General features: G+C 36.5%; 1 protein-coding gene and 1 long non-coding RNA gene across 2 annotated transcripts in view; one reads left to right on the top strand and one right to left on the bottom strand.

The window, feature by feature from the left end:
* Positions 1-1,889, bottom strand: part of LOC131480593 (uncharacterized) — a 128,299-nt gene extending 126,410 nt beyond the window's left edge. Inside the window, exon 1 of the long non-coding RNA XR_009245648.1 lies at positions 1,852-1,889. This is a non-coding gene — a long non-coding RNA (uncharacterized LOC131480593). The remainder of the gene's footprint in view (positions 1-1,851) is intronic.
* EXOC5 (exocyst complex component 5) overlaps positions 1-21,181 on the top strand; it is a 45,201-nt gene extending 24,020 nt beyond the window's left edge. Inside the window, exons 7-18 of the mRNA XM_058666491.1 lie at positions 27-136; positions 1,281-1,325; positions 1,423-1,563; positions 3,307-3,389; positions 4,491-4,700; positions 6,611-6,758; positions 9,862-9,970; positions 12,739-12,859; positions 13,814-13,900; positions 19,390-19,498; positions 19,677-19,892; positions 20,469-21,181. Of these exons, the coding sequence (XP_058522474.1) occupies positions 27-136; positions 1,281-1,325; positions 1,423-1,563; positions 3,307-3,389; positions 4,491-4,700; positions 6,611-6,758; positions 9,862-9,970; positions 12,739-12,859; positions 13,814-13,900; positions 19,390-19,498; positions 19,677-19,892; positions 20,469-20,657 (1,568 nt within the window). The 3' untranslated portion in view covers positions 20,658-21,181. The remainder of the gene's footprint in view (positions 1-26; positions 137-1,280; positions 1,326-1,422; positions 1,564-3,306; positions 3,390-4,490; positions 4,701-6,610; positions 6,759-9,861; positions 9,971-12,738; positions 12,860-13,813; positions 13,901-19,389; positions 19,499-19,676; positions 19,893-20,468) is intronic.
* The last annotated feature ends 3,632 nt before the right edge of the window (positions 21,182-24,813 follow it).

Below are 24,813 nucleotides of genomic sequence, written 5' to 3'. Positions count from 1 at the left end.
CTCAGTGTAACTGAATGCATTTTTAGGTAAATACCACGATTTAGAATGCCAACTGATTCAGGAATTTACCAGTGCTCAAAGAAGAGGTGAAATTTCCAGAATGAGAGAAGTAGCAGCAGTTTTACTTCATTTTAAGGTAAATAGTAAAATTGTAAATGAGAACTTGTCTTCAAGGTTGAGGAGATATTTATTACACATTCTACCTATCATGGTCTCAGATTTCCCTGCTCTTTGTATAACTATGTGACAGCAGAAAATTTTTACTGTTTTAATAATTTAAAAATGCAGTTTATGTTTCTCTTCATTAGTGATGTTAATCCTAAGTATTTAATATTTAAGTAAGGAGTTGATAATTGATAATATTAATGTAGCAGTGAACTTTGTGTAGTTTGATAAAATCTTATTATTTGCCTTTTTGGTTGTTAATATATCCTTTTGTCAGTCAAACACAAAATAAATCCAAAGTAAAAAAACTTGCCTATAAATATCTGGTGGGAATGTAACAATCAGGGAGTTGATGGAATTTGACTAGCCTTAAATCCAGGGACTCTCAGGTGGAATACAAAGAAATGGCATATTATGAACGGCCTTCCTACAGTTTAAATTGGTAAGAGAATCCTTGTGTGGGAAGTTATTTCTGCAAAGAAAGTGCTTACAAAGAAAGACCAACCCAATTTGATTCTTCCTATCAGATTAGGGATAAAGAAGATGTTTGCTGGACTTTTAATTTTGATGATGTGTAAATGAGTATGGAGAATGGTGCTTGACAGTAATGAATTATTGTGTGCAATTTATCAAAGACAAAATTCTCTTAAGACATTAATTTAACACACTTTATTAAAATAATTCAATTTAACAAGTAAATTTCTGTACTGCCAATTAAATACTCCTCTGTCTAAACTCTTTCAAGAGAAAACAGATCTTTTGAATCTGGGTGGACACAAGAATATGTATATACATGGGTAAAAAATTTTTTTCAAGCTCTATAATGTTTGTTTGAATTAAAGGTGATGGTCATAGGACAATTGTAAAAATTCAGTTATGTTATTTTTTAATTTTAGTCCTAAAATCCAACATGGAACAATACAGCTGATGAACTTCATGATAGAAAGTAAGGGTAAAGACACACTAAGTTAGTGATTCTCATAATAGTTATTACTGTTCACTGGGACATAAGATATAGCTTTATTATGTATATATAAGAACATATACAACATCTATACTCAAAATATGTATATATAGTGCTTCTTTTATTGAAATACTGTATTTTTTCTTTGTAGGGTTATTCCCACTGTGTTGATGTTTATATAAAGCAGTGCCAGGAGGTAATACAATTGTTCAGGTCATTGGATTTTATTTCATTTTAATTTGTATTTTGAAACCATCTAAAATTTTCCTATGTAAAATGCCTTTACTGTTTAGGGAGCTTACTTGAGAAATGATATATTTGAAGATGCGGCAATACTGTGTCAGCGAGTGCACAAACAAGTTGGAGATATCTTTAGTAATCCAGAAACAGTACTTGCTAAACTCATTCAGAATGTGTTTGAAATCAAACTACAGGTAAGTTTAATAACAAAGTAAGTACTTCTCAACTTGGTGTGCAGCTTTTCATATTAAAAAAATTTTAAATTATTTTATTTAAAGGAGCAGACTTGTGAGAAAATTGAATTAAGAGGTAAATTTATTTTGATGCAAAACAATTTTGAAATCCCTGTACAGGTTTTTCATAATCCATGTATTCTGTGAATTTTTGATGACCCTTTCTGTTAGTGTTCTTAGAAGGAGTAATGTAGTTAAGAGAAAAGGAATATTACTATGATAGTTTTAAAAATGTGTTGCTCTTCGAACTGGCACGGTGGCCTAGCAGCTAAAGTCCTTGCCTTGAACACCCCGGGATTCCATTTGGGCGCCGGTTCTAATCCCGGCAGCTCCACTTCCCATCCAGCTCCCTGCTTGTGGCCTGGGAAGGCAGTCGAGGACGGCCCAATGCATTGGGACCCTGCACCCGTGTGGGAGACCTGGAAGAGGTTCCTGGTTCCCGGCTTCAGGGATCGGCGCAGCACCGGCCGTTGCACTCACTTGGGGAGTGAATCATCGGACGGAAGATCTTCCTCTCTGTTTCTCCTCCTCTCTGTATTTCTGCCCTGGAATAAAAATAAATAAATCTAAAAAAAAAAAAAAAATGTGTTGCTCTTTATCAAGGCAAAAGGAAAAAGGTCCTGTGATCAGAGTACTTGCTTGAAGTTTGTGGAAATGTAGTGGTGCTGAAACACTGGTAAGGCAGCCCTGCCCTGATTTTTTTCTTAGTTCTCGGTGTGCCTGATAGATGACACTTGTGGCATTGAATAAGAATTGCAAATGCAGTCCCTGGAATGTGTTTAATGATAATATTAGCTTGAAAAGGAAAAGCCCAGGAACTTAATTTACAGCCTAGACTAGTACTGTAAGACTGCACCTCCCAAACTGTATTTAGCACTGGGTTAAACAACTTCCATTGTGTTTTGCAGCCGGGTGGTGTTTAGATTCTCTAGAAATGAGGTTTTTAATGTACAGCATTTTTCACTGACCAAGCAACCCTGTTTTATAGTAATGCCTGTTACTACCTCAGGACACTAGCATTACTTAGACCAATTTGGGAAACATTGTTATAAAAAGTTGATGCTGTTGGTGTAGCCTCAAGTGCGTGCATGTGTATGCTGTTGTTTTATCTTTTAATACGTTACAAGGCCAATTTCAAAAGAAAAACCATTTCTAAGTTCATAATACTTACAAGATGCGAAGGGATTTTTTGCAGGCAAATATGGGAAACAGTAAAATAGAAAATTTACTTTTTAAGTTTTGTGACTGGTCTATTTTCTCTGAGTTGCCTCCAAAGATTTATGTATTTATTTATTTTCCAGGCAGAATGTCAGAGGGTGAAGGGGAGGAGGAAAGAAAGGAGGGAGAAAGGAGGAAAACAGGAGGAAAAAAGAGGAAGGGAGGGAGGAAGAAGCCAGAGTGAGAAGGATTCTCCATCTGCTAATTGTCTCTGAGCAGCCAGGCCAGAGCCGGAAGCCAGCAGCTGCAGATTTCCTGCCTGGGGCCTGTTAGCCAAGCAGCTGGCCCTTGAACCTCAGCTCCAGTGGTGAATGCTGGTCTTGAAAGCTAAGCCACAATGCCGGCCTCTGGGTCACTTTTCTGATTAGATTTTACATCAGAGTAATTTGAACTGTGGAAGAATTTGAGAAGGAAACAAAACAAAAAAAAATCTTGAAGTTAAAAAATGTAATACTTATTTAACAGAATGTTGACTTTTTTTCCTAGAGTTTTGTGAAAGACCAGTTAGAAGAATGCAGGAAATCTGATGCGGAACAGTATCTAAAAAACCTCTACGATCTATATACAAGGTAAACTGAATTTAGTGGAAAGTAGTAATTCATCTCAGACTCACTCTTTAGTAGAAAATGGAAAAATATTGGGTGTTTTTTTAATAATACTTTGTCAGATAACAGTATACCTTTTATAATTAAATGCATGGCCTTCTACAGTAAAAACATGCAGTGTTCTTAGTACATTAACTAAACAATGGGTGCCATGCTTGATGTTCATGTTCATGTTCGTGTTCTTTAAACCTAAGACAGTGTTTAAACTTCAGACCCGATCATTAATTTCTGATTTAGTTATAGCTTGTTTAATATATTTTGTTTATAGCTTATATTTGCATATATCTGCAGTTATAAGTAGAAAATGAAAAAGGAAATGACTCTTAAAAATGATAGTTTCAGCTTGAAGTCTGATGTGAGAATTTATTCTGTACTGTTAAATATCTGTAATCATCCAGTGTGCTTTTACCTTTGGCTCTGTGGTGCTGCTTTCTGCAGCCTGAGGAGTGCTTCCCCAAGGTCTGAGTATTTATGGCTTAATGTAAATAGTTAAAGTCACATTGTAAAATACATCCTCGTTAGTATTGTTACTATATGATGCTGTCTCGGAACCTTTAGGTGGAGTTTTTGTTCTTCAATGTTTTTCAGCTCTATTGCTTTTCTTTAGTACATCTCAAAAACAAGTTTATGGTGAACCGATTTTCAATAATAGGCAATAAATAATTAGAGGACAGTTCACTTGGGCAAAGACAAAGGAGGCTGAGCGGAAAGCAAACTTCGCAGTACAGATTTGGGGACCCTGTTGTCAGGGTCCCTCTAGGACGCCTGAGGCAATAGAGTATTAGCTGTTCTTGTCATTTCTGGATTGACTCTTTGCCTCACCGTTTCTTCTCATAGATCATCAAGAGGTGTTTATGATAGTTCTCAGTTATTTGTAACATCCCATTCTAAATTACAAATTAACCCTATTGAGCTACTCTCAGCATCCTTAAATACTCTCCCTAGGGTTAAGAAATGGTGGTTAGTGTACTTCATTAAAGTTACATGGTGGAAGTATATGTTCCTTTGAACTATTCCTATACTAAAATACACTTTAATCTTTTTCTCCCCCTTTTTTATTGAAAGAACCACCAGCCTTTCCAGCAAGTTGATGGAGTTTAATTTAGGTACTGATAAGCAGACTTTCTTGTCTAAGCTTATCAAATCCATTTTCATATCCTATTTGGAGAACTATGTTGAAGTGGAGACTGGCTATCTGAAAAGCAGAAGTGCTATGATCCTGCAGCGGTATTATGATTCAAAAAATCACCAGAAGAGATCCATTGGCACAGGAGGGTAAATGTTTTGGTTAAATACTAGTTAAAGTAGCAGAGATTAGGTTTTGGTAGATTTGGGCAAAAATGTCATTGGAATTTTCATTGTGTAGCTCTTAACCTGTTTGTATCATGTTGACAGTTCATATTGGAGAGAACTAATATAACATGATTGTACTGATAAGCAGATATTTAATTTTAAAAGTGTATTAACTTTAAAACATGTAAAAAGAGAACAGCAATAATGTAAGAATTCTGTAGTTTCTTTTTTTCCTGCCAGAGTAAATTGTTCGAGGTTATTTTTGTAGGAGCACCTTATTTTTGTTGCTGCTGTTTGTTACTTTTGCAAGGTGGAAAATATAGCAAGTATTTCACAGTTTACATACCCTGAATTGATGAATTATTTCAGTGATGGAAGAAAGTGACTTGCTATAGGAATTAACTCTTAGTTATACAGACTTGAACCACTTGGAACCCAGTTGATGGCAGAAGAAGCTGACTGGCTTCTGTGAATGCAGAGTCCACACAGATGCAAATCCATCTCAGTCTGTGTGTCTGTGTGTCTGTGACTCAGCCTCCCTACGGCCTCCCCTTCTCGCCCTCTGCCCCCCTGCCCTTAAGGCTTTATTTACTTGAAAGGCAGAGTTACAGAGGAGGAGAAACAGATCTTTGATCCACTGGTTCACATCTGATAAAAAAATTAATATGTAGGATATGTGAAAGAGCTCAAGAAGCTCAACAAAACAAACAGTCCAGTTAAAAAATGGGCAAAGGATGGAGTTCAGATGGCCAGCAGACACGTGAGAAGATGCTCAGGATCTCTAGCCAAAAGGGAAATGCGAGTAAACGCCACAGTATGGCTTTACCTCACCTGTTAGAATGGCTGTCATCCAAAAATCAGAGTAACAGATTCTGGTTAGGATTTGATAAAGGTACCTAATCCATTTTTGATGGAAGTGTAACCTAGAACAACCATTATGGAAAACAATATGGAGATTCCTTAGAAATTTAAAAATTTACCATATGACTCAGCCATCCCACATCTGAGAATTTACCCAAAGTAGGGGAAATCAGCATGTAAAAGAATTACCTGTATCCTGCTGTGTTTGTAGCAGCTCGACTCATATTAGCTGTGATAGGAATCAACCCAGATATTCATTGACTGATGGCTACATTCAGAACTTGTGATACATACAGAATAGAATACTATTTGGCCATAAAAAGAATGAAACCCTGTATTTTTCAACAGTGACAAGTTTTAAGAATTGGAGGAAAAAGACTATGTATTTGAAAGGCAGAGTTACAAAGAGAATCTTCTATTGGCTCAATTCTCAAGTAACTGTGATGGCCAAGGGTGAAACAGACAATGGCCAGGAACTTCATCTGGGTCTCCTATGTGGGTGGCAGGGACCCAAGAACATGGATCATCTTCACCACTTTTTCTAGGCTGTTAGTGGTGGGCTGAGTGGAAATGAGACAGCTAAGATTTTAACTTTCTAATAATACCCTGTTCTATAATATTCCAGGTTACCCTCAGTCATCGAGGATAGCTGAATAATTATAAATCTTGTTCAATAAAGTGAATATGCAATATATTTAAGTGATTATATGTAGTCATTAAAAATTTTTTATCTTTAAACAGATATTTGAAATATTTTATTAATTTATTTGGAGTGACTCACTGCCCGAGGACACCAAATGAATTTTAGTGATTGAATCAGAATGATAATAACAAAATCCTCTTTAGAAGTCATAACTCTAAATCTAGTTTTTCAGGTCAAAGTCTTCTGTGTGGCTATCAAGGCTTCCTTGGGAAAGTGGTTATTGTAATTAAAACTGTGTTCTTGTTTTTTTGTTCTTGTGCATTGACCTTGAGAGTACTTGAAGTAAAAAATCTCTGTCACATGTTTATTTTTGTTTGTGGTGTACTAGTATTCAGGATTTGAAAGAAAGAATTAGACAACGTACCAACTTACCACTGGGGCCAAGTATTGATACTCATGGGGAAACTTTCCTGTCCCAGGAAGTGGTGGTTAACCTCTTACAAGAAACCAAACAAGCCTTCGAAAGATGTCATCGGGTAAGGATGGTTTTGGATTTATTGTATATAATTATGTATGTAGTTCATGTGTATAGTTACAAATTTTAACTTTCATCTTGTTTATACTAAGATGAGAAATCTGGCGCTCAAGGAACAACTACTTCTTGATATCTAAAATATAGTATTTTTGTTTGAAATGCTAGAATTATTTTAAAATTGGGAATGAATTTTAACTATTTTAGATAAAGTTGAGTAGATCAAATTTTTCTTCTGTAAGACGTTAAAAGATGTGAAAGGGAGAGTTAGAACTTAGCATAGAGAAAGGGAGTATCAGAGAGAGGACAGCATTTCAAGAACAAATGACAAAGGTAAAGAATGAAAGTTTGATTCCATGAAAAATTAGTGTTTCTAACAAACATATAAGTAAACAGAGATAGATCATAGTAACTAATAATACTAGCAAAAGATGATGTGAAATAACAGAAATGAATAATTTTACAGTACATACTATGTTCTGAGCACTATTTATAAGCCCCTTAAGAATGTAGGTGAACTTATTTAATGATTGTAGCACTCCTGTGAGGAGCTGTAATCAGTTTTGAGTTGACTTTTATAATTCAGATAGTATATGGAGAAAAGTTCTATTTTAAAAAATAATTCGATAATGCAGTTGTTTCACCATTGCTTTTTTTTTTCATTGTTTCCTTAATATATCTGATGTAAAAGGAGATTTTAAGGGAGAAGCCCCACCCAGTCTCCCACCCTCCCCAGGTCCCAGATGTGGGGCATGCTCCGAGGGTCTTGTGCAGGTGATTTTGATAGTTCAGCAGTTCTGAATTGCTGCTACTCTCACCACTCCAAGCACGTTGTGGTCATTGGAGAATCCACTGATTGACATAGTCCATCATATAGTCTCCGTTTGTCCAGTATTTTCATTGCCAGCATATAGCTGAGGTGGTTGATTGACTTGTTTTGTCCTCTGTCATTTGATAGTTAGTGTTCTGAGTCTGCCATTTCGATTGGGGGGATCCCCAAAGAAACTTTGTCTGAGGTGTTCCCAGACCACACACTCAGCCCTCACATAAACCAGTGGGAGCTGCAGCCTAGTTGGAGCGACCCATAATAACCCCAACCAGGCCTGCCCCCTACCCTGATTTTCCAGTATGTGTGGCAGACTAGTCCAGTCTGTCCCACATCCCCTTCTGCTCTCGTAAATGTCAATGGATATTAAAACCTTATTCCATCTAACCTGCTCAACTCTCCAGCCTTCACGGATGTTGTTGGGTGTCTGTCTAGCCACCCCAGCCCCTGTCGTAGTTTTCGTGCCCTCCCATGGGTTTGGTACCCCAAGGGGGAGGAGCCCACTATTTCCCTCCCAGGCCACTCCCACTCGCAGATTATGCACTCTCCAGGTGGTTCTGTGGTTTAACTTGACAGAATTAGCCCCCAGTGCCAGCTTCTACCAGCTGATGCTGTGGCTAAGCCCCAACAATCCTCACCCACTCTAATTGTACATTGCACCAGTAGGAATAATCAGCCCAGCCTGGTTTTTCCCTGATCTGGTCTACATGAGGCGCACAGGTGCTTAGCCCTGCCTAGTCTGGTCTACCCCCATCCAGCTCACGCTCTCCAGTGGGAGTTCACCATTGCTTTTTAACAAGACTTCTTTTTCACCAAAATGGTTTTGAGCCACAGTGAAAAATCACTTGACCATTTCTCTATGGGTCTGTTTCTGGCTTCTCTTTTCTTCTGTTCTTTTGTTTGTTTTTATGCCAGTGCTGTGTGTCTTAATTTCTTTATCATAGGTCCAATCAGATAGTGCAAGTCTTCTAATACTTTCATAAAAATCACTTTTTATTTTCATAGTAAGTGACAATGGCATGTTAGTTTCTTACAAAAACGTCAGCATGTTGATAGTAGTTTCTATGAAAATATGGTTCTATTTGGAGAAAATGGACATTTTGGTGATATTATAAAATGTAGATGTCTTTAAAAATCTAAATAATTTATGGTTTGACTTAGTTGTTGCTACACAGAAATATTGTTGGTTTAAAAATATAATTTATTTACTATGTATATAATTATATATACTAATATATGTCATAAATATATATGGCACACACATATATGCCACATGTTTATATATAAGTATAATGTATATTTATATTTAGTATATTGATCCTAGACCCCTGACAAAAAACTAAGCTTCATATGCAGTCACAGAAATCCCATAGTAGCCACAGCAGTGCTGAATTCTGGAGGAGAGAGGGGTCAGCTTTCGTGCCAGTATCACGCTGTTTCAGTCGCTGCAGTTCTCCTGTGTGCTTTAAGGCCAGCTACTGTGATGCCTCCTGCTGGATTCCTGACCCCTCTCTCCTCCAGAATTCAGCACTGCTGTGGCTACTATGGGATTTCTGTGACTGCATATGAAGTAGAACTCTTCAATTAAATCATTTAGGCCTGTAGTTTTCTTTGTGAAGTTTTAAAACACGTTTAGTTTATTTAGTAGATACTGAGATTCCTGTTATTCCTTTTAAGTAAGCTTTGGTAATTTGTCTTTAAGGGTTTAAATATTTCATGTATTTTGCTGATTTTATTGAACTGGTTATTGATGGTGTTCACATTATCTTTTTAGTATATATAGATGGTGCCTGTCATTCCTGATGCCTATAATTTTTTCCCCAATCAATACATAGAATTATATTAGTTTATTATTTTCTTTCCCCCTAAAATCTGACTTTTGGCCTCATTACTTCTGTTCTGTTATTTTCCTGTTTTGTTTTTCATTGAGTTTCGCTATTGGTTGTTCATCCTCTTTGACTGTGACCCAACAGTAAGACAGCACACATGTTAAATGTCTATATGTGTGTGTATGTTGGGGTTACTTGCATGTATTATGAAAATATGCTTGGATCCCACTAATAGAAAACAATCCAAGTTTGAAAAACATTGCTCTAATCATGAGAGCTGTAGACAAATAAGAAGTGTTATAACTGAGGGGGAGGGGTTGTTAGAGCAGAGAGTTGTTGTGGTACCTAAAATAATGCATCTTATACAGAATTCAAAATTCATTGAAAAAAAAGTTGACTGTTTTAAAAAGTTTACTTGAAGAATTATGTTATTTTTGTTTGTTTTTTTAAAGCTCTCTGATCCTTCTGATTTACCAAGGAATGCCTTTAGAATTTTTACCATTCTTGTGGACTTTTTATGCATTGAGCATATTGATTATGCTTTGGAAACAGGACTTGCTGGTCAGTATATTTGAGTTATACTTTGTGTTAAATAACTTTGATCCTGACTGGATATATATAATCATGTTTACATGTATTTACCAAATCCAGTTCACTGCAATGGATTTTGAGCTTTTGTAATACAAGGATTTGTTGGGTATTCTCTTGTTCTCTTGTATTGTTGATATCCACTGTAAGTCGCTATAATGAATGCCAGGATCTGTTACAAAGCTAAGCTCTAAAATGTCAAGGAGCAGAAATGGAGAGTAATTGTAGTTAGGAAATTAAGTAATATAAGGTGTGGAAAGAAAACTCATTTTAAATTTCTTTTCTTTCTGTACTAGAGCTCGTTCAGCATTAGTAGTGTGTTAGTGATCTCTTCCTGTGTTCTGGTCACTTGAGTGTAGTTGCCGCCTGACCTTTGTGTTAGTTGAACATCTCATGATAACAATCCCAAGATGATTTTACCTTTCCCTTAGACCTGTTGCTGTTCTGTTTGCTCCATGTCATTAAAAGATCCCAAACCCAGGAGTTGTCTTAATTCTTTATTTTAATCAACTTGGCTGGCCTATCAACCAGCACACACTATTCACATACCTTGAGGTGTAATTCTACGTTTTTTCGCAATCTCTGCTGATTCCACCTGGTTTGAACACCATCATCACTGTTGTTGTGACTGGCATCCCCGTAGCCGTTAGTGCCTCTCCAGGTTGCTGGCTTCATGTAACAGCCAGTGTGATTATCATTTCCTGTAGTGGCTTCCCATTACTCTTAAAGGGAAGCAACAACAGACTCTTAGAAAAGCATGGCTTCTGACCTGGCTTCTGACGGGCTCGCCTGTGTCCTCGCCTTCTTTGTCTCTGCCCCCTGTCGATTTTGCCTTTGTCCTTGCTTCTGCCTTGGTGTCTCCCACTCAGTTTTTCTCGTGGCTGGCTTTTCTGCTTTCTGATCTTTCTGATCTCAGTTAAAATATCTTTTTAGAGAGGCCTTTGCTGATCACCCTTGCTAAATTAATACTTCCTCTTCTGATTACTCATTGTCTCATTGAGTTAACTTTTTTACTTTTTTTATAGCACTATCTCTGAAATTTTTAGTTGTTAATGGCTGCTTCTACTGTCCAGAATTTATACTCCTGTACCTATGGAGATTAATTCTTTTTTTTTTTTCCAAGATTTATTTGTTTGTTTTTGAAAGGCAGATTTTACAGAGAGGAAAAGAGAGAGGTCTAACATCTGTTGGCTCACTCCCCAGATATGTACAAGGGCCAGAGCTGAACTGATCTCAAGCTCCGCTGAGTCTCCCATGTGGATACAGGGGCCCAAGGGCTGGAGCCAACCTCCATGCCTTTCCCAGGCCATTAGCAGGGAGCTGGATCGGAGTGGAACCACTGGGACGTGAACCAGCACCCATGTGAGAAACCCATGCCAAAGGCAGGGGATTAGCCTGCCCCACACTGTGCTGGCGCCTGGAGTTCACATTTTCAATGAAAAATATAGTCAAATACAGTCAAATATAGTCTCTACCTTGTAGAGACATAAAATTGGTTTAGGGATAGGTAGGATGAAAGTTCAAGGAAAGACACTGGCTTTTTTTTTGAAGGGTTGGTGAAAAAAGGCCTCTCCGAGGAGACATTAGCCAGAGAACTGACTGAAATGAAAAGGTGAAAAGATCCTTTTAAGTAGAAATCTTAACTGTTTTATTCACTGTTGGACTACAGTATCTAGAAAGTTCAGGGTAGATGCTGCAAAAATCTTAATAGTGACTGTTACACAGTGACATTCCATTAAATTTCTAATAGTGAGCAAGATTTAGCCATAAATTATGTGTCATCTTGTCTTAACTATTGTTTATTATTACCTGTTTTTTCAAATTATTGCTCTCATGACGGACATAAACTTTTTAAAAACGAAATTATGGACCCAGCGCGATAGCGTAGTGGCTTTAGTCCACACCTTGCACACACCGGGGTCCCCTCTGGGTGCCAGTTTGGGTCCCAAAGGCCTTGCTTCCCACCCAGCTCCCTGTTTGTGGCCTGGGAAAGCAGTCGAGGACGGCCCAAAGCCTTGGGACCCTGCACCTGTGTAGGAGACCCGGAAGAAACTCCTGGCTCCAGATCAAGATTGGTACTGGCCATTGTGGCCACTTGGGGAATGAATCAGCAGATGGAAGATGTTCCTCTGTCTCTCCTTTGTAAAATCTGACTTTCCAATATAAATAAATAAATCTTTTTTTAAAAAAAAATTATAGTAGAACCTTAACATCATGTATTTTATGAAATATTTGCCATCCACAGTGCCTAGATGTGGTAGTTTGTATTGGGATAATTAGTGTCATTATGCTGTGACTTTAAAAAGAATAAATACAAAAGTAATGTGAATTTGATTCTGTATCATGTGAAAGATTTTCTGTTACATAATATTGAGACCTAGTATTTTTATTTTAATCACAGTATTCTTAATTTGTAGGGATTTATTAAGAAATTTCTTTGCAAGATGGAATAGTTTTTCATATTTGTAATTTACGTATTAGTTTATTTAGTACTCAGTTTAAGCCAAAATGAAAGCTCAGTAACTGGGATTAAAATATGCATAAAGATAACTTTGGATGATTTTATCAAAGTATTACATTTAAGTTTTCTTTTGTTAACAAAAAATATTGTTGATTTTGTAACAGCAATTATTTTGATTCATGTTGTATATGCATGACCATTTTGTTGTTGTTGTTGGTACAATGGATTTCTTCAAAGTTGATTCTAACATATGTATGTATATATATGTCTGCTACTTTAGGGATTCCTTCTTCAGATTCTAGGAATGCAAATCTCTACTTTTTGGATGTTGTGCAGCAGGCCAATACTGTGTTTCATCTTTTTGACAAGCAGTTTAATGATCACCTCATGCCACTGATAAGGTTAGTCAGACATTTTCATTTGTACTCCAGTGAATTTTGTGTAAGACATTTCAGAAGTAATATGTTCGTTAAAGCAACAAAAGAGATGTAGAATAAATGTTTTTTTCCTTCTTCACTTCATCCTATTTTCTCTTCCTGCTGGGGTGTTAATTTTGTGTATTTGAAGATAGTCATACTCTAAAGACCTGCAGCTCAGGGAAAGTGGGCAGATTTGACATCGTTCGGAATATCCAACAGGCGTGGCTCACTTGAAATAATATGAACGCATTAAAAAACTTTATGAGATTAAATAGATTTTGATGAGGCGGTTTGGTTTATATCTTGATACCAATTTATGTGGGTTTTTAAAGCATATGAGAATTGAATAAAGTAAGTATATGTCAACATAATAACCAAATTGACAGTATTAAAGAGGAAAAATATTCATATGAAAGATAAATTTAAGCATTGACATACGAAACTAGCCCAGAAATAGTGTAAAAGATAAAAATCACTTGTAATTCCTGAATATTTCTTTGACAGAAAAGTTTAGGTTTTTTTAATAAAGAATTCACATAATTATTTGAATTATCTTAATTTTTTATTTGTATTGACTTTTTGTTAACATTCAAAATATAAATATGATAGTTTTTTTTAATTTTTTAATCTAAGAAAGCTAAATTCAACAGGATTTACTTTTAACCTCCCAGTTTTAATTACTGTGATTTACTCTGGTAAGCTTGTGATACCCTTGACTTTTCTGGTATGCCTGCTAGATATTTACAAAAGAAAATCAGATAATTCTAAAATTCCAAAATGAATACAAAATAATTATCTTACTATATATGTGATTGTTGGACTTCTGAGCAAACTAAACTGAGTGGTGAAATAGATGTAATATGCATGCACATAAGAAACTTTTAGAAATTATAAGGTCATTAATGTGATTCTTTTTTTTTTTTAAATGTGCAATAGCTCTTCTCCTAAGTTATCTGAATGCCTTCAGAAGAAAAAAGAAATAATTGAACAAATGGAGATGAAATTGGATACTGGTATTGATAGGCAAGTTGCTGGTTTGGTTTTTTTCTCCCTTTTTTTTTTTTTTTTAAATTGTGGAAATACCGATGCAATAACATGAAAGCAGTTTAGGGAAGAAACAACTACCTTTATTCCACCATCTTGCTGTGTAACATTTAGTTTTGTGTTTGCAGATTTCTTTCATTCTTACTACGATATTTTTTAGTCCTAACTTTTTTTTTTTTGTGGAAGCCAATATGTTCAAATTAACCACTCTTTTAAAAAAAATTTTAAGATTTCATTTATATATTTGAAAGAAATAATTACAGAAAGAGAGAGAGCTCTTCCATTTGCAGTTTCACTCCCTTGATGGCCACAAGTAGCCAGTGCTGAGCCAGCTTGGAGCTTTGGGGCTGGAGGAGTTGGGTCATCTTCTCTTGCCTTCCCATGCACATAACCAGGGTGGGCCTTGCGGGGCTTGAACCGGTACTCTTATGGGGTGCTGTGCTGAAGATAATGACTTCACTTAACCCATTAACACCATAATGCCAGCTCCTCAGATGTACTTCTCAGTCAGATTCAGTGAAAACCCTCTTGAGGGAAACCTTCCCTCTTCCATCCCACATCGCTAGGAACTCTGAACTTCTTTTTGGGCCTGGCGCAGTAGCCCAGCAGCTTATGTCCTCCCCTTGTATACGCAGCGATCCCATATGGGCGCTGGTTCGGGTCCCCGTAGCCCCACTTCCCATCCAGCTCCCTGCTTGTGGCCTGGGAAAGCAGTCGAGGACGGCCCAAAGCCTTGGGACCCTGCACCTGCGTGGGAGACCTGGAAGAAACTCCTGATTTCTGGCTTTGGAGCTTAGTTTTGGCTTTTGGCTTGGGGAGTGAATCAGTGGACGTAAGATATTCTCCTGTTTCCTGCTCTCTGTATATCTGACATTCCAATAAAAAAAATAAATTTTAAAAAGTGTGTCACATAAAATTAGAATTTTAGAATTACATATGAAATATTCTAAGTGAAAGAATCCTCCAGAAGTAATTTCTGGATGTAAATAAAAAACTTCTATAACATTTCTTGTTATTAATTGTTTACCTTAGTGGCAACTCACCTTCCCGCTGATTTTTGTACCAAGCTTGAGAACTACTACTGTATTTAAAAATGAGTAGACAGGAAATAAAACTGGGAAAATAGAATGTTATAAAATTGATTAGTCATGGGGAAAGTACAGAGGTTCAGTTGGTTAATCCTCCGCCAGCGTTTCATATGGATGCCGGTTAGTGTCCTGGCTGCCCCACTTCTCGTCCAGCTCCCTTCTTGGGGCCTGCTCAAACAGTGAAGGATGGCCAAAAGCCTTGGGTCCCTGCACCTGCCTGGGAGACCCTGAGGAAACTCCCGGCTCCCGGCTTTAGATCCCTTAGCTCTACTTGTTAACGACTATTTGAGGAGTAAACAGGCGGACTGAAGATCTTTCTCTTCTTCCTTCCTCTCTGTAAAATCTGCCTTTCCAACACCAATTTTTAAAATACAGTAATAAATAGTCAAATTAGTTGAAGAATAAAACAGTCCTAAAAATAGTCATACTATTTAAAATTCAATGTTATTGAGATTTAAAGGACAGTAAAATTATGTATATGTAAGGTACATAGTATTATGATATAGATTTGAAATAATCACAATAAATTTATTTACATTTTTACTACCTTACATAATTACCATCTTTCTTCCTTATAGTGAGAGTACTGAAAGATCTGCTTTCAGTAAATTTCAAGTATATAATATTGTGCTATTAAGTGTATCACCATATTTTAGCTCTCTGCATGTTTAAACTGTCTTTTTGTCAACATCTGTTTTTCCCAAGGCCTTAGGAAGCACCATTCTGCTCCGCACCTCTGAGGTCTGGTCTCATAGATTCCACATCTAAGTGAGACCATGTTGTCTGTGTCTAGTTTGTTCCACTTACTATAGCATTCTTACAGTTTCGTCTGTGGTAACATACTTGACAAAAATTCCCTTTTTTTTTTAATGTTCCATAATACTCGGTTGTGTAAAGGTACCATTTTTTCTTTGGCTGAACATTTCTGTTTTTAGGTTGTCTAATGCAATAAACCTGGGAATGCACATATCTGAGATACTTATTTCATTTTCTTTGAATATGTACCTCTCAGTTTTATGGTGAACTGCTACACTATGTTCCATCATGGCTTTACGAGCTAAATTCTTGCCAGTCGTGTGCAAGTCCTGCATTTGCTCTGCAACTTCCCTGGCCTTGTCCCTTGTCCTTGATAGCAGTCTTCCTTACAGGTGCAGTGGTGTCTGTCTGTGGTTTTGATTTGCTTTTCCTTGTTGACTAGTGATATTGAGGATCTTCTTTGGGATGTTTGTGTATCTTCTTTGGAGAAATGTCTGTCCAGAGGCTTTGTACTGTCTTTAAAGCAGGGTTATTTGTTCTTTTGCTATTACACTATTCATATTTTTTGGATAGTAATTCTTTATGCCATATGTGGCTAGCAAATAATTTTTTCCATTCTGTTGGTTTTCTCTTCACACTTTTTTCTTTGCTTTGTAATGCAGAAACTCTTAGGTTTTGCAGTCTTTTACATTACACCTTTGTTGCCTGTTTTTGGGATTATAGCCAAAAAACCATTGCCAACGTGAGTGTGTAGAAGGTTTTTGCTGTGTGGTTATGAAGTCTCCCCTCAGGTTACTGTGAGATGAGGGGTCCAGTGTCTGTTCTGCATGTGCATCTAGCTCTCAAGACGTGTGTGGAAAGGCTGTCTTCCACTGTGTGCTCTTGACTGTAAATGCATCTGCTCATTTCTGTGTTTTTATTTTGTTCCCAGTGTTTTGTATCTTTCTTATGCTGGGGCTTACTGTTTTATATATTAAACCTTTAATGTCCTTTTAAACCAGGAATTTGATGTTTCCACCTTTGCTTTTCTGCTCAAGCTATTTTTTCTGTCATTGTTATTCCTGCTTGACCACTCAGAATCTTTGGTGGCTCTCTGTGAATTTTAGGCTTGTTTTTTCTATTTGGAAAAGAAATACTATTGGAATTTTCATAAGGAGTATGTTTAATCACTTCGTGTGGTGTGGAAATTTTAACAATGTTGATTTTTTAACCTTGCAACACAGTATATTTCCACTTTATATATGTCTTTAGAATTTCCTTGAGCAGCATTTTGTAGTTTTTAGTATATAAGCCTTTTACTGCCTTGGTAACTTCTGAGTATTTTATTCTTTAGATGCTATTTCAAGTGGAATTATTTTATTTTATTTTATTTAATATTTATTTATTTGAGAGACAGACAAAGAGCTCCTATTCACTTGTTCACTCCACAGATGGCTGCAAAAGCTGGGACTGGATCAAGTCAGAGACAGGCAGTTAATGTAGGGGTTCCATCTGGGTGGCAGGGACCCAAGGGTATACATTTATCAGCAGGAAACTGGATTTGGGAGTGGAGCCAGAATTTGAACCCAGGCATTCCAGCACAAGATTATGAATGACCACAGGCAGCCTAACTGCTCCCCCAGGTGCCTGCCCCACCGCTGTTTTCTTAATTTCTCTTTTGTATTGTTTGTTGTTAGTGTTCACAAACAAAATTAATTTTTCTATCCTGTAACTTTACTGGCTATTGATGCAACTTCTTGGTTTTCCTATACATATGATCACACCATCTATAAATAGTGGCAACTTCTTTTATTTATTTTCTTTGTCTAGTTGCTTTGACAAGGATTTGCATGTTGGATGGTAGTGATGTGTGAGCATTTCACTGTTGAATATGTTAGCTGTGAGATTATCACATATAGCTCTAAATGAGGAGCTTTATTTTTTCATTACTTAATCTGTTTTTTTTTTTAATTAGGAAAGGAAGTTCAGTTTTGCCAAGTACTTTTATCTTTCTGTCTGCTGCTGTGATGTATCGTCATTTGTTGACTCCATGCTGACATCATTTGTTGACACTTGACATATGATACTTTTAATGTATTGAATTGAATTAAGTTTGCTAGTAATTTTTGTAAGGATTTATTTACTCTTGAAAGGCAGAATGACAGGAAAAAAATAAATCTTCCAGCTGATAGTTTACTCCCCACAAATGCCTGCAGCGGCCAGTTGTAGGCCATGGTGAAGCCAAGAGCCGAGCACTGCACCCAGGGATCTGACCTGGAGTAGCAGGAATACAAGTTCATGGAAGGCGGATCCGAATCCCGATGTTTGATTCTAGACAGATACTCCAGTAGGGGATGCAGGATCCCAAACAGCATGATCCTGTGTTGCAATGCTGCCCTGCTCTTATGTTTGATGGTATTTATATCTCTTCACCAGGGTTAATTGGTCTGTAGCTGTTTTTTTCTCCTCATACTGTTCTAGCTTTGTTGTCACATAAATGCTGACCTCATAAAAAGGGTTTAAAAGTTTTCCCACCTTTTCCATTCATTTCAGAAGAGTTTAGGGGGAAATTGCTGTTAATTTATTCTTTAAATGGTTTGTAAAATGTAAAACCTTCAGGTCCTGAACTGTTCTCTCCTGGGAAGGTTGAGTTAACAATTCAGTCTCATTACTCCATGGTTTGATTCGATTTTGTATTTCTTGTACAGTGTTGGAAGGTTTTACAATTCTAGGGATTTACCCATTTCTTTTTGGTAATCAGCTTGTTGGTGTGTAATCTCCTTTTGTTTTTATGTAGGACCATATGAGATTTTACAGGTACAGAAATGTGTGCCTTTCCAACAAGTGAATAAATAATCTTTTTTTTTAATTTGAACCTGAATAGCCTGCTCTGTGCTTATAGTCTCTAGTTTTTGGAATCTTCTAATTCGCCATTTGCCTGTTTACTGACCTAGTCAGAACCCTTACCCCTTAATCTCTTCACTTTATGCCAGTCCCTTACCTAGCTTTACTTCATGTACAATTGTGCTTGGATCACTTGGGTCCATTTCTTGAATTACTCCGTTGTCATGACTCCAAAACCATTTCCTTCCACACAACTGTCTTACAGATGCTAACCTTGGTTCAGTGTAGTGTTTCTTTAATTCCCATATGTGAATTAGTGCTAGCACATAACTCATGCAGTATTGTTGCCGGTACAGATCTCAAGTGCATCTTGAGTACCACTTGTCTGTCCTCCTAACTGTCCTTGGACTGCATGACTCAGGCTCCTACCTGCTCTCCCAAGCCTTGCCCATTCCTAAGCTCTTGACCTTCCCCACTTCTCAGCGTTCTCTATATAGTTTTGCCTTTGAGAATTCTTGTTGCTGATTAAATAAATTAGTCACAGACTTCTACGGTCTTTAAGATTTCCTTTAAGTGTTGATCAAGAAATCTTTGCCGTTTATTTTGAAAAGGAAGGTGATAAAACCAAAAGTTCTTTGATGTATGCACCTTGAGTTACTTTTTCTAGCGAATATCTGAAATTTATGGGAAAATGTTTTATGGTGATTTGAAATTAAGTAAGTCTAATACAGTATAAATGATATAAATAGGAAGCGAGTATCCAATAACCAGAACACATACATTGCGCTCTCGCTTCTCTAGGACGTTAAATTGCATGATTGGACAGATGAAGCACATTCTGGCTGCAGAACAGAAGAAAACGGATTTTAAGCCAGAAGATGAAAACAATGTTTTGATTCAGTATACTAATGTGAGTATTACAATACTATTTGCTATTAAAAATATAATATTTTGTTAGCACTTTCATTGGTATACTTACCATGAGCTAAGTTTTCTTCTTTTATACTCAGAGATTGAGGAACAAATATTTTCTCCTTAGCTAAGCTGATGCACGTTTCTATATAATAAGTATAGAAAACCTTTTACAGGCCTGTGTAAAAGTCTGTGCTTATGTAAGAAAACAAGTGGAAAAGATTAAAAATTCCATGGATGGGAAGAATGTGGACACAGTTTTGATGGAACTTGGAGTACGTTTTCATCGACTTATTTATGAACATCTTCAGCAATACTCCTACAGCTGTATGGGTGGCATGTTAGCAATTTGTGATGTAGCTGAATATAGGAAGTGTGCCAAAGACTTCAAGGTATGTATACCCAAATATCAAACCTCAGGAATATAGACATCATTAATAGTTTCTGTTGATTTATAATGATTAGTAAAAAAAACTTTAAAAAAATATTATAGTAATATTAATCTAACACCCCTTCTTGAATAAATGTTTCAGTTTTAGTTCCGATTTTCACATGCTTTGCTGTGGCCTTGATTTTTAGGCAAGTTCATGCTTTGTCATGACCTTTCTGACATCTGTGGCAACTGCTGGATGTGTCACACATGAGAAAATAGTCTGCGTATGTCTCTCTGAAACAATCTTTTTAGAATTTGAATTATTTAAGAAAAATAATATATGAGTAATAACTGCTTCTGGTCCACCAAAATATAAATATATATTACTATTGAAGAAAAGTGACAATGAAGACTTTCAAGAGAATATTTTCTATAACTACTGAAATCTTTTGAGTTTTAATATGAAAAATGCTAAGATAGCTAACTGTCCTTTCTCTGGTAAATCGTGACAGTTTATAAATGAATGGGATTTACAAATGGATTATCACACTGAAAATTATTGTTTCATTGCTATTTTTTCCTTTTTTCAATTCAGATTCCGATGGTATTACATCTTTTTGATACTCTGCATGCACTTTGCAATCTTCTGGTAGTGGCCCCCGATAATTTAAAGCAGGTCTGCTCAGGAGAACAGCTTGCTAATCTGGACAAGAACATCCTTCACTCCTTCGTACAGCTTCGTGCTGACTATAGATCTGCCCGCCTTGCTCGACACTTCAGCTGAGGTTGAGGGAACCGAGGGAGTTCGTTGACGCAGCAGCCCGCTGGAGGGAGGGTACAGAAGATTGCCATGATGCAGCCGACCTTTCATGGGAAATGACTGGGAGAGAACAGAAGCCAAACTTACTGTTGGAACTTCACTTGAAATTTGGATACTACTATATATATATAATATATATATATATATTTTGCTTTGTAGCCCCCTAAGTTGAATTTTTAAAACCATTTTTGACTTATAAATTTCAAATTCTGTAAAACCACGTGTCACTGTTTTTGTCCTGGGAAATAGTGTCAGAAGACAAATGAAATATTACCGGTGTTTCAGTTCTTGTTTTTTGATATGTTCTGTCTGGAAATTTTGTCATCCCATTTTTTCATTGGTAACAATTAAAATACAACAAAATGGCACTTATTATTCATCACTTTTTAATGAACAGCATTGGTAACCATCTATCAGATTGTTCTAGGATTCTTGAAAGAAATTTTTGCCTCTGTCAAAAGGTTAACAATTAAATCATATTCCTATAATTGATTGAATTTTTTTTCTGAGGTGCAATAGTAATATGTTCCAAGAAAAATGTTACAAACTAAATATATGGACAATAGGCATGCAACATCCATCTGTTTTCTCAGTTGAAAAAAAAAAACTTTACTGTTTTTTATTTGGTAAATAGATTTTAATCCAGTTAAAGAAACTACCTTATTTTAAATTTCCAAATAGACCCCTCACTAAAAGACCATATTTATTTATTATTTTAATATCATAATGGAAGTACAAAAAATGTGAGGTAGAGCCTAAATGGTACATTTGAGAAGTGTTGATGTGTTTCACAGCAGTACAGTTCTGTGACGATGTGTAAGATGGGATGTTTAAACATGCGGTAGTCCTCTGTGTTAAGAAGAATTGACAATTGGTAGGTAACATTTATGATCTAAGGTAAGGTTGGAGACACATTTTTCTTGGTTTTTTTTAAAAAGATTTATTCATTTTATTACAGCCAGATATACACAGAGGAGGAGAGACAGAGAGGAAGATCTTCCGTCCAATGATTCACTCCCCAAGTGAGCCGCAGCCGATCCGAAGCCAGGAACCAGGAACCTCTTCCGGGTCTCCCACGTGGGTGCAGTGTCCCAAAGCATTGGGCCGTCCTCGACTGCTTTCCCAGGCCACAAGCAGGGAGCTGGATGGGAAGTGGAGCTGCCGGGATTAGAACCGGCACCCATATGGGATCCGGGGCTTTCAAGGCGAGGACTTTAGCCTCTAGGCCACGCCGCCAGGCCCTGGAGACACATTTTTCATATTTATAGGTTCTGTCATTGTCCTTTTTCGAGGCTTTTCTGAAATTGGTCCCAGTTGCGTTATAGTTCATTGAATTGGCTTCCCATGGTGATATTAGTAAATCACTAATAAAAGTTCAAACATTAAGTAAAAATTGAGAAAGGCCGTTATTCATTTTTCTCCAAAAATACATTTTAAATTATATATAGTATTTCAGCTTCCTTTTTGTTTATAGTCTCCTGGGAATTTATAAATTAGTAACTTATTTTTGGCAGTTTTCTTTAATGTGAGCTTTTTAGACCTAATTTGGGAAAATGCTCTTATTTTATTTTATTTTGAGAACTTGTTTCTGAAGTCACCAACTTTACCAAACCTTCCATATCCAGGACTAACTGTTGTTCAAGTTGATTTTATTTTCTTTGATTTTTTTCTTTGCTTTCTATTAAACTCAGTGTTACCACAGTCAGCAAAGGAAATTAAGTATGCCAACTTTTATCAAACCATTTTAGGACATTGTGGCGCCATTAGAAAGCTGAATAGATTTGTATTCCTTAGCCAAGGAGGAGTCAGAACATGTTTTGGATATTAGAGTTATTTCTGTGTATGGTTGCCATTTTAGAAAGCTATGATGTGAATTCAAATTATACCTCTGTTCCTAAAGCCAACAATTTTAAGGCAGTAGTTTTATGGGCCATTTGAACTCTTTGTACAGTAACAATTTGTAAAATAAATAAATAAATAAACCTCACAAAATATGAGATAACATTTTAAGACTACCAAATCAGAGATATGTTTCAAATTATTTTATTTGGGTTAATTTTTTAATGTAAAGCATATACTTGTTGCTAGATACTTTGTTAATTATTATTTCCATGCTTGAGTTCTGTGCAATATTTTCCATTATATCCTTTGACAGGATAATGACAAAGCTCATAAGTGAATATTTAATTTAGAAGTGTTAACATTAATGCTCAATAAACAAATTCCCTCCAATTGCTTTTTTCATTTCACTCCAGTCTTACATTTTAAAATATCCATACTGAGCTTTAGGAATGATTTTAAGATATTTCTTCTTTCTCTTTTCGCTTTTTAGCAGAAAAATCCTGATCCATACTGTAGAACCAAGATTAGAAATTTAACCTGAACAGATGGTCTTTCTATAAGAAGAAAAAGAATGTATTGAATGAACCATATGCATTCTTTGTATTCTCATTTTTAAAGTGCTTTCACATTTATAGCTATTACAAAAATTTCCCCCAAATTTATGGTTCAAAAGAGATGTTGATTATGTATTTTACACACACATAGCAACTTTAGATTAGAGATAATGGGAGCTAGTAACTTTAACCAAATAGAAATAAGGCCAATTTTGCAGTCTTCTGCATATAGAGGTAATGTATGTTGCAAATGTCTGGTAACACTTCAGATGAAGTCTAGCCTCTGTGAATTATGGGGTTGAGAATAACAGTGAAGCAGAGGAGGTGAGGATGCTGTGTTCAAGAACAGCAGGTTCTTGAGATGGCCACTTGACCAGTCTAAAATAATTATTGGCTACATTTTGAAGATAGGTCCTTAGGCTCTTCCTGGTTGTAGAAAGAGTCTCAAAGTAAGTTGATTAAGTTAAATGTGATGTATGTTAAATGGGATGTGGTTTATTTTAAAGGAGGCTTTGTTCACGTTGTATTTGACGTCATCTTTCTGAATCCTAGCCTTCTGACTCAATGCAATCACAAGTTCTCAAGCAGTACATTGGCTCCACATGGGAAGTTTACTGCTTCCCCTAAGATTCCTTTTCCGTACCTGTGGTGCCACAGTCCAGATGCAGAGGCTTTGGTTACTGAAATAGAACCCCTTAAGGTGGTCATGTTTATATGATGGTAACTAAAGCATGTTTGTATTTCGTGTTGGAGACCACGAGGCTCACTTGGTGTATAATTTTTGGTCACTGTACAAGCTCACATCGGGGCAGTTACTATTTCAATGCAGAAGGAGTCTGCATATTACCCAAGCATTGCCCGTTGAGGTCTTAGAAATACACTGAGTTCTCCTGATTGCTAGTGGAGAATTTGATATACTGAACATTTTATACTTTGTTCCAGTTATTTTAACTATATATACATTTTGTGTACTACAGCTCTTTGCTTGAGAAGGTTTGTTCAGTAATACATTATGAACTTGGGAAGAAGAGACCAGTCCATGTTGCTAGACTAAATCATTCTATCTGAAGTAAAAACAGTCATCAGTTTTAAGATTACAGAGTAAAGGTGATTAGTTATAGCTCCATTTATTGACTTAAAGTCCCACACTACACCCAATTATTTGCATGTATTATTTGGTTCTAAGGCAACTCTAGGATTTGGATACTATTATTTCCATTTTATAGATGTAAAATATAAGTCGCAAAAGAAAAGGTAAGTAGACCTTTCGTGGTCTACAGTTAATAAAATGCTCAGTTTGAAGCGTAAATCTATGTGCTAGATATTGCCTAATACTTGTAATTGTTATAATACTTAAGTAGGTCTTTGCGTTTGATAGGTGCATTCTTTCTGCTTAATCTAACTTCTCACCCAGTATTTGGTTCTCAGTGTAGTGTTTACATTATATACCTGGTATACCAAGGTGAGTCTCTATTCTTCTGTTTTTTCATGTGTTCAGTTATCTTTTATATTTTTTTAAAAGATTGATTTATTTTTATTACAAAGTCAGATATACAGAGAGAAGAGACAGAGAGGAAGATCTTCCATCTGATGATTCACTCCCCAAGTGATCGCAATGGCCGGTGCTGTGCCGATCCGAAGCCGGGAACCAGGAACCTCTTCCCGGTCTCCCACGCGGGTGCAGGGTCCCAAGGCTTTGGGCCGTCCTCAACTGCTTTCCCAGG

This window comes from Ochotona princeps, chromosome 6, assembly GCF_030435755.1.
Source record: "Ochotona princeps isolate mOchPri1 chromosome 6, mOchPri1.hap1, whole genome shotgun sequence".
Classification (NCBI taxonomy): Eukaryota; Metazoa; Chordata; class Mammalia; order Lagomorpha; family Ochotonidae; genus Ochotona; species Ochotona princeps.
This window is presented reverse-complemented; position numbering and strand designations above follow the sequence as displayed.